Source organism: Bos grunniens, chromosome 15 (genome assembly GCF_055505025.1).
Source record: "Bos grunniens cultivar Pamir isolate PY7600 chromosome 15, Bosgru_T2T1.0, whole genome shotgun sequence".
NCBI lineage: Eukaryota > Metazoa > Chordata > Mammalia > Artiodactyla > Bovidae > Bos > Bos grunniens.
Genome location: NC_141179.1, coordinates 67,727,299 through 67,736,172, shown reverse-complemented (window position 1 = coordinate 67,736,172; position 8,874 = coordinate 67,727,299). Strand labels below are relative to the sequence as shown.

At 41.8% G+C, this 8,874-nt stretch overlaps 1 protein-coding gene across 1 annotated transcript; it reads right to left on the bottom strand.

Moving 5' to 3' along the window:
- Positions 1-7,909: 7,909 nt before the first annotated feature.
- Positions 7,910-8,455, bottom strand: LOC147358436 (gap junction alpha-4 protein-like). The gene is given in 1 exon segment (XM_086338193.1): positions 7,910-8,455. A coding segment is annotated over 1 exon segment (459 nt). The 5' UTR covers positions 8,369-8,455.
- Positions 8,456-8,874: the final 419 nt, after the last annotated feature.

Sequence of the window (8,874 nt, the reverse complement as noted above, 5' to 3'; positions counted from 1 at the left end):
AGAAGAAAGGGTGAAGCCTCATGCTTCATAAAGGTTATCGGTGTGAAGAAGAGAAGGGCGCTGGTTTACGCTGAGTGGCAGAGACATTTGTCTCTGAAGCAGAAGTGATCTCACTGATAGATACAGAATCTGATTGTGAGGAGTTTGTAGAACTCTGGCAGAATGGAAAATCAAAAGAAGTGAAAATCAAGCCAAAAACAAACAAACAAAAAAAAAATCCAAAACACTTTCAGAGCTGGCCATCACCTAAGAGTCGTTCAAAAAAGCTGCTTTGTCCTCTTAGAACAAACCAGCTCCAGGTTAAAAGACAAGGTCACAATCTCACAGGCAGCCATCAGTCTGGAACTTTGCAAACAGTGGTCACTCTGGAGATGTTTCAGGTGCCCTTATGTGAGCCTGCATCTTTTCAGCCCATTTTCCAAATGGCTATAGATTTTTTATCTTGCTGGGTAAATTGCTTTCTCCCTCTCCTTCACCCTTATTTTCTGCCACAGAAAAAAGAAGAATGAATTCCTACCCTCTGAGGCTTCAGGCTCTGGACTAGAGATTGAACCAAAAAGAAGAAAATTAAATTCTCAAATAGGCACTGTTTACAATAATATAAAAAGAATCAAATGCCAAAGACTATATCTAACAAAAGATATGCAAGAAAACCACTGTTAACAAGTCCAAGCGCCTCTGCTCACCACACAACAGGCCAGTGAATCCTAGAGACGAGGTGTTGTTGAAGTGTTAGTGGTTCAGTCCTATCTGACTCTTTGTGACCCCATGGACTGTAGCCACCAGGTCCCTCCGTCCATAGGATTCTCCAGGCAAGAATACTGGAGTGGGTTGCCATGCCGTCCTCCAGGGGATCCTCCCCACCCAGGGATCAAAACAGGGTCTCCTGCATTGCAGGCAGATTCTTTACCAACTGAACTATGAGGGAAGCCAGGAGATGGCAGACTAGCACCTCAAAGTAACCATCTTTTTGGGGTCTGGATGCCAGGTTCTTTACTAGATCAAAAATAGGGAGAGGTGAGGAAGCAAAGCAAAAAGGCCATTATCTGGCAAACATCTCCTAGAATGGCTAGACTCAGGCTGGGGATATTTTAATTTCTTCCTCCCTGCCATCCACAGGTGGACAGGGTTCTGAACAAAGGCACTGTAACAGTCAGGCAGAGAGAGGGACAGGGTCCTTTTACGCAAGCCATTATGTGTGACTGTAATAACAAAAGCCCTGAAAAGAAAGCCAAAGAAACAGTTTCCAACATGGAGTCAGAATTGGCTTCTTCTCTGCAACACCACCAAATGTTGTTAAGAGAAATTTAATAAGACTAAGTAAGGTGAGTGATATTCCAGGTTCTTAGGTTTTACGTACCAATGTTGAGAATCTGGCAATTCTCCACAAGTTGATCTGTAAATCTAAAACAATCTATATCAAAAGCTAAATCTAAATCTTGGTGCCTTTATTCTTAAGAATTTTACAATCTAGTTTTTTCATTTGCATAGTAAACAAAAGGCCAAAACTATCCAAGATAATGATGAAAAGGAAGACCAAAGTTGGAAAACTTATACTGGCAGATGTTAAGACTTATCATCCCAAGACACTATAAGGCTACAGTAATTAACAGTGTAAGTAGAGATATAGTATAAAAAAAACAGCATAATGGAATAGAATATGGAAACAGACCCCACATCTATGATCACTCAATTTATGGCAAAGATGACATCAAAATGGAGTAGAGAAAGAGTGGCATTTTCAATAAATAATGCTTTGGGTACCCATTAAAAAAAGTGAAGTTAGAATCATAACTCAAACCATACACAAAAGTCAGCTTCAGATAGACTGTAAATGAAAATGTGAAAGATAAAATATACATCTTCTAAGAGAAAATGAAGGATAATTTCTTCATGACTTTGAGATAAACAAATCTCTTAAAACAGGACAAAATACACTAAACATAAGGAAGAAATTGATAAATTGAATGCTGTTTAAATTAAGAGGGCTGCCCTGGTAGCTCAGATGGTAAAGAATCTGCCTGCCAATGCAGGAGACCCAGGTTCAATCCCTGGGTCAGGAAGATTCTCTGGAGAAGGAAATGGCAACCCACTCTGAAGGAGGAAACAGACAGAACAGGCTCCATCTTGAAAGCAGAACTCCATCTTGAGCCGGACTGTGGACTTTGAGCTATATGCCCAGTATTTATGGAAACGACATACCAACTGGAAAACCAGAGCCTCCTCCCCTGATGGAAGAGCCCCAGGGCTTGTATCTAGACTCTTCATCACCTAAAAGAATACAGTAATTATCTGTGTAACCAAATAGTATCATAAATTCTATCATGCTTATTCGGGTATGACCACAGGCCTATTGATAATTGTCCACTGAAAATTCTGAAAGAGATGGGAATACCAGACCACCTGATCTGCCTCTTGAGAAATCTGTATGCAGGTCAGGAAGCAACAGTTAGACCTGGACATGGAACAACAGACTGGTTCCAAATAGGAAAAGGAGTACGTCAAGGCTGTATATTGTCACCCTGCTTATTTAACTTATATGCAGAGTACATCATGAGAAATGCTGGTGTGGAAGAAGCACAAGCTGGAATCAAGATTGCCGGGAGAAATATCAATTACCTCAGATATGCAGATGACACCACCCTTATGGCAGAAAGTGAAGAGGAACTCAAAAGCCTCTTGATGAAAGTGAAAGTGGAGAGTGAAAAAGTTGGCTTAAAGCTCAACATTCAGAAAACGAAGATCATGGCATCTGGTCCCATCATTTCATGGGAAATAGATGGCTAAACAGTGGAAACAGTGTCAGACTTTATTTTGGGGGGCTCCAAAATCACTGCAGATGGTGACTGCAGCCATGAAATTAAAAGACGCTTACTCCTTGGAAGGAAAGTTATGACCAACCTAGATAGCATATTCAAAAGCAGAGACATTACTTTGCCAACAAAGGTCCATCTAGTCAAGGCTATGGTTTTTCCAGTGGTCATGTATGGATGTGAGAGTTGGACTGTGAAGAAAGCTGAGTGCCAGAGAGTTGATGCTTTTGAACTGTGGTGTTGGAGAAGACTCTTGAGAGTCCCTTGGACTGCAAGAAGATCCAGCCAGTCCATTCTAAAGGAGATCAGTCCTAGGTGTTCTTTGGAAGGACTGATGCTAAAACTGAAACTCCAGTACTTTGGCCACCTCATGCAAAGAGTTGACTCATTGGAAAAGACTCTGATGCTGGGAGGGATTGGGGGCAGGAGGAGAAGGGGACGACAGAGGATGAGATGGCTGGATGGCATCACTGACTCGATGGACGTGAGTTTGAGTGAACTCCGGGAGTTGGTGATGGACAGGGAGGCCTGGCGTGCTGCAATCCATGGGATTGCAAGGAGTCGGACACGGCTGAGCAACTGAACTAAACTACCTAGGCTTAAGGCATACGAATCACGGGTTTAAGGCATATGAATTATGAGTTAACTTTGATTGTATCTTTCTTTTTCTTTGTTCAGACTAGTTTCAGAGAATTTGCGGAGGTGGGTTTGAACATGTACACTTATGGTATATAAGGTTTTCACAAAAACCAGTCGGGGTCCTTGGCTAAGAGGAGACTCTGCCTTGGGCCTGCCGGTGTAATAAGCTCTACTTCACTATCTGCATCATCCTTCTGAGTGAGTTTGTTTCCCAGAATGCATGGCTACAACTCCAATATTCTTGCTTGGAGAATAATTTAATTTCTTAAATTAAGAAATTCTGTTCACAAAAAGACACCATTAGAACAGTGAACAGTCAAGGCACAGAGTGGGAAGAAATATTATATATATATATATATATTTTATATATATAATATATATAAATATTATATTATCTATGTCTCATATATATTTTATATCCTATATATAAACAAATATATATATACATATATATATGTATGTATATATATATATATCCTGTAAAGGACTCACATCCATGATACATAACAAATGTTGGCAAGAAAAAGACATATAACCTAATAGAAAAATGGACAAAAATAATTCAACAGCCACACCACAGAAGAGGTTATCCAAATAGCCAGTATATATATGAAGGGATGCTCAACTTCATTAATCATCAAAAAAAAGTAATTAAAATCTCAGTGTGGCTAAAATGAAAAACACTGAAAATGCCAAGTGTTGCCAAGGGTATTGAGTATTCAGAACTCTTATACACTGCTAGTGAGATGATACATTGATATAACCACTTTTAAAAAATTAAATATGTGCCTATCCTGTGATCCAGCAATTACATCCCCATATAGAAAGCCTATAAAAATGAATACACATGTTCACTGAAAGACATAAACAAGAGCATGATTTATTACTGCCAAAAACTAGAAAATACCCATCCGTAGCAGAATTCATACAGTGGAAAATTGTGTTATGGTGTTAGCTGTTAGTATAGGTATTATGTTTGTAGGGCTAGTGACAACTGAAAAGGAGTCTAAGGGAAGTTTCTGGGATGCTAGTAAAATGTATACTTTTGATCTGGGTGTGCTGATTATATTTATTATAATCATGAATATATAATTCTATGTTCACTTGGTTAAAAATTAACCTAGAATCTATGCAATTCTCCACGTATATTTATATTTCATAAAGAAGTTATTTCATACTGAGGATGAACAAGGAAAGAATGAAAAGGGAGAATTGCCTGCAAATGCTCAGGAAATAAATGAATTGAAACAAGTCCAATATTAGTCACTTTCTTCTGCCAATTGGACATGACTTCATGTGACATGCCAGGCAGAGAGCAGCCCCATCTTGAGGTGATTCAAACACCAGTACCAAACTATGATGATGCTCACAAATGCAGAATTCCAGGATTCTTTCTTGGGGTTTGAGGAAGACAGAAGAAAATGTTTTCCCAGCCTGGGAAAGAAAGCCATTCTGCTAACATGTTGTTTTTGGTTTAGCAGGCAGGTCCTATCTATTCAGTGACCTCATCCAATCTTGTGGTTTTAAATGACATCTAAATACTGATGATTCCAAAATATAAAAACCTACCTCAGCCCTCTCCACTCAACTTCAGAATTATATAGCTTAAATCATACAAAATTGCCATTTTTATGAGTCAAAAGAGGGTGACTTTAGGTAGATCAACTGCGCAATATATATTTCTAATAAGTATCTCTAATATAGCTTATCCAAAACCAAATCTTCCCTTCCTGCATCTGCCTATCCCAACACATGGCAATCTTATTATTCCTTCACTCTAGCTAAAAACCTGGAGTCATCATTGACTCCTTTCTACCTCTAAAACCATGTGTCGAATTCATCAACAAGTCAATCCTGCCAGGCCTGCCTTCGAAATATATCCAGAATCAGATAACTTCTCCCCCACCTTCACAATATCACCTTGGTCTGCTGCTGCTGCTGCTAAGTCACTTTAGTTGTGTCCGACTCTGTGTGACCCCACAGATGGCAGCCCACCAGGCTCCCCCATCCCTGGGATTATCCAGGCAAGAACACTGGAGTGGGTTGCCATTTTCTTCTCCAATGCATGAAAGTGAAAAGTGAAGGTGAAGTCGCTCGGTCCTGTCCGACTCTTCGCGACCCCATGGACTGCAGCCTACCAGCTCCTCCACCCATGGGATTTTCCAGGCAAGAGTACTGGAGTGGGTTGCCATTGCCTTCTCGGTACCTTGGTCTAAGGTGCCATTACTGACTACATGACTTTTTGCAATAATTCTCTCCTCAGGCACCCTTCTCCCTCAGCCCCCATTTTAATTCATCCCAGCATTCAGAGTCACCCTTTCAAATGTTAACTCAGATTGCATCACTATTCTGCTAAAAATTCTCCAGTAGTTTCCCATCTCCTTCCAAGTAAAGACCAAAGTCCTATAATTGCCCCCAAAGCCCTATATCATTGGGTTCTCCCATCACTTCTCCAATTCAGACTCCTCCCACTCCACCCCTGTTCATTCCACTCCAGACACCGTGGTGGTGTTGCTGGTCCTCCAATATTCCAAGCACACTCCCACCACAGGGCTATCTGCTGCTCCTTTTGCTGGAAACATTACAGATATTCTTAATACTTACACCTTCCTCTCCTTCAGTTCTTTACTTCTCATTGGAACCTTTCCTAATAATCATATTTAAAATTAAAAACATCACCTAACAGGCACTTTTTACCTCTTCTATGCTCTCCAGTCCTTCACAGCACCTATTACCATCTGACATAAAGTGGCCCTGGTAATAAAGAAAGTGAAAGTGATAGTCGTTCAGACATGTCCGACTCTTTACAACCCCACGGACTGTGGTCCACCAGACTCCTCTGTCCATGGAATTCTCCAGGAAAGAATGCTGGAGTAGGTAGCCATTCCCTTCTCCAGGGGATCTTCTCAAACCTGGGTCTCCTGCCTTGCAGGAAGACTCTTTACCGTCTGAGATACCAGGGAAGCCCCTGCCTGCCAATGCAGGAGATATAAGAGACATAAGTTTGATCCCTGAGACGTGAAGATCCCCTGGAGGAGGGCATGGCAACCCACTCCAGTATTCATGCCTGGGAAATCCCCTGGATAGAGGACCCTGGCAGTCTATGGTCCATAAGGTCACAGAGAGTTGGACACAACTGAAGCAGCTTAGCACGCACATATGCAATATACTTTATATTTTACTTATCTATTATTTTATTATAAACAAATTAGAATATGTTTCATAAAGACATAGATTTGTTTGTTTTGTTTTCTGCTATGTTCCCACTGTCTGAAACAGTGCCTGGCACATACTATACATGAAATTAACATTCAGTAAATAAATGAATAATGAAAGAAGGAAAAAATGCACATCAGGGACCCAGAATTCTTTCACCTGCCCACTCCACTATCCTTAGGATGTGACCCTTTTCCTTATGACCCAAGACGGCTGCCCAGTCTCTGACATCACATCCACATTCTAAGCAGCAGGACTGAGGAAGGAAGAAGAAAGGCATGCCCCCTTTATTTTAAAAAGACTTCCCAGAAGTCCACATTTTATCTGCATTTCTATCTCATCATCCATAACTTAAGCCGTGCTTTCACAACCTCAGCATCATTGACATTTTGGGAAAGACAATTCTTTGCTATAGAGAAAAAGACTGTCTGATACATTGTGGGGTGTTTAGCAGCATCTCTACTAGCATCCCAGCAGACACCAGTGGAGCATGTCCCTCACACTACCTCCAAGTTGTAACAATTAAAGCATCCCCACGTATTGCCAAATTTCCCACAGAAGGAGGGATATGCCTCCTTGAGAACCATTGATCTCAATAGTAAATGTCAGATGGTAAAGCTGAAATTCTGTACTTTGAGATACAGCAGGAAAATGGATGTTTGGTAAGTATCTAGCAGTCTCCACTGAGAATACTCCTCCCCAGAAGCAAGCACTTCTGTCATTTTTTTGAGACAGTTTCAGAAATATTCAATGCATACAAAACTGGCTTATTTATATATAGTGTAGCCTCTATCATACTACGCTTTGCCTTGTTTTTCTTTCTCCCAACAAGGCAATTTTTTTTCTGGGATAGAATATGACCTTTCTACTTATAGATTCTAGTTTTCTTTTATTCCTGAAAAGGTCTCTCAAATTCTAAAATTTCAATTTTAAAAATTATCTTTACATATCAGTTCAGCTTCCTTATTTATCTTCATTGTTAATACCAGCTATGGGTATTTTAGACTTTCTGTCTTCGATATCTATTATCTTGTCCTAATCTTTTAAAAAATGCTCCTGGTATTTTACATTTTTTCCTGCGTCTTATGTTCACCAGTGTCTTCCCTTTATAGTGTTGCATTCGATCCTTTGTTGAACTTACTTCTCTCCTCCATCTCTTCCCAGAGCTCTGTCAGGTCACAGAGCATCACTTTCTACCATCTCACCTTTTTGAACCTTGTTTTCTGGAGGCAATTACTTCATTATGTTATTTTTTTATTAATGATATGTTGTTGTTTTTTTTCCACCGAGATCTTGGCCATCTGGCGCTCTATGGATGCCAGCGCCCGCTCCACGCGTGGGTCCTTGGCTGGCAGTGCCCAGAGCTCCCCCTCCTTCTGCCGCAGGCGCTCCTCGCGCCGAGACAGGTAGATGACGTGGCCCAGGTAGACCAGGGTGGGCGTGCTGACGAAGAGGAACTGCAGCACCCAGTAGCGGATGTGGGAGATGGGGAAGGCCTGGTCATAGCAGACATTGGTGCAGCCCGGCTGGGCCGTGTTACACTCGAAATCCGACTGCTCATCACCCCATCCCGACTAGCCGGCCAGGCCCAGGATGAGAATGCGGAAGATGAAAAGGACTGTCAGCCAGATCTTGCCCACCACAGTCGAGTGCTCTTGGACCTGGTCTAGCAGCTTCTCAAGGAAGCCCCAGTCGCCCATGGCTCCCGGGCCTCCGTCGCCGGCCTGCGGGCGGCCCAGGTGGCGGAGGGGACGCAAGTCGGCTGGAGCGGCGCCCGCGGGAGCCCTGCTGGCTATTAATGATACGTTTGATGATAATTTTTGTTACTCTTTGACCATATTTTTCTGGTGAATGTTCTTTATCTGCCATTATTTATTTCCATTCCTTTTCTGTCTTCTTCTAACATCTTTACATAAACATCCTGTGATCATTCTCTTTTCACCGTTACTCCTAAGTGAGTTGAGTCTTGTGTGCATGTGTGCTAAGTCATCTCACTTGCATCTGACTCTTTGTGACCCCATGGACTGTAGCTCATCAGGCTCCTCTGTCCATGGGATTCTCCAGGCAAGAATACTGGAGCGGGCTGCCATGCCCTCCTCCAGCAGATTTTCTGAGCCCAGGGATCGAACCCACGTCTCTTATGTCTCCTGCATTGGCAGATGGGTTCTTTACCACTAGCACCACCTGAGAAGCCTGAGATGAGTCT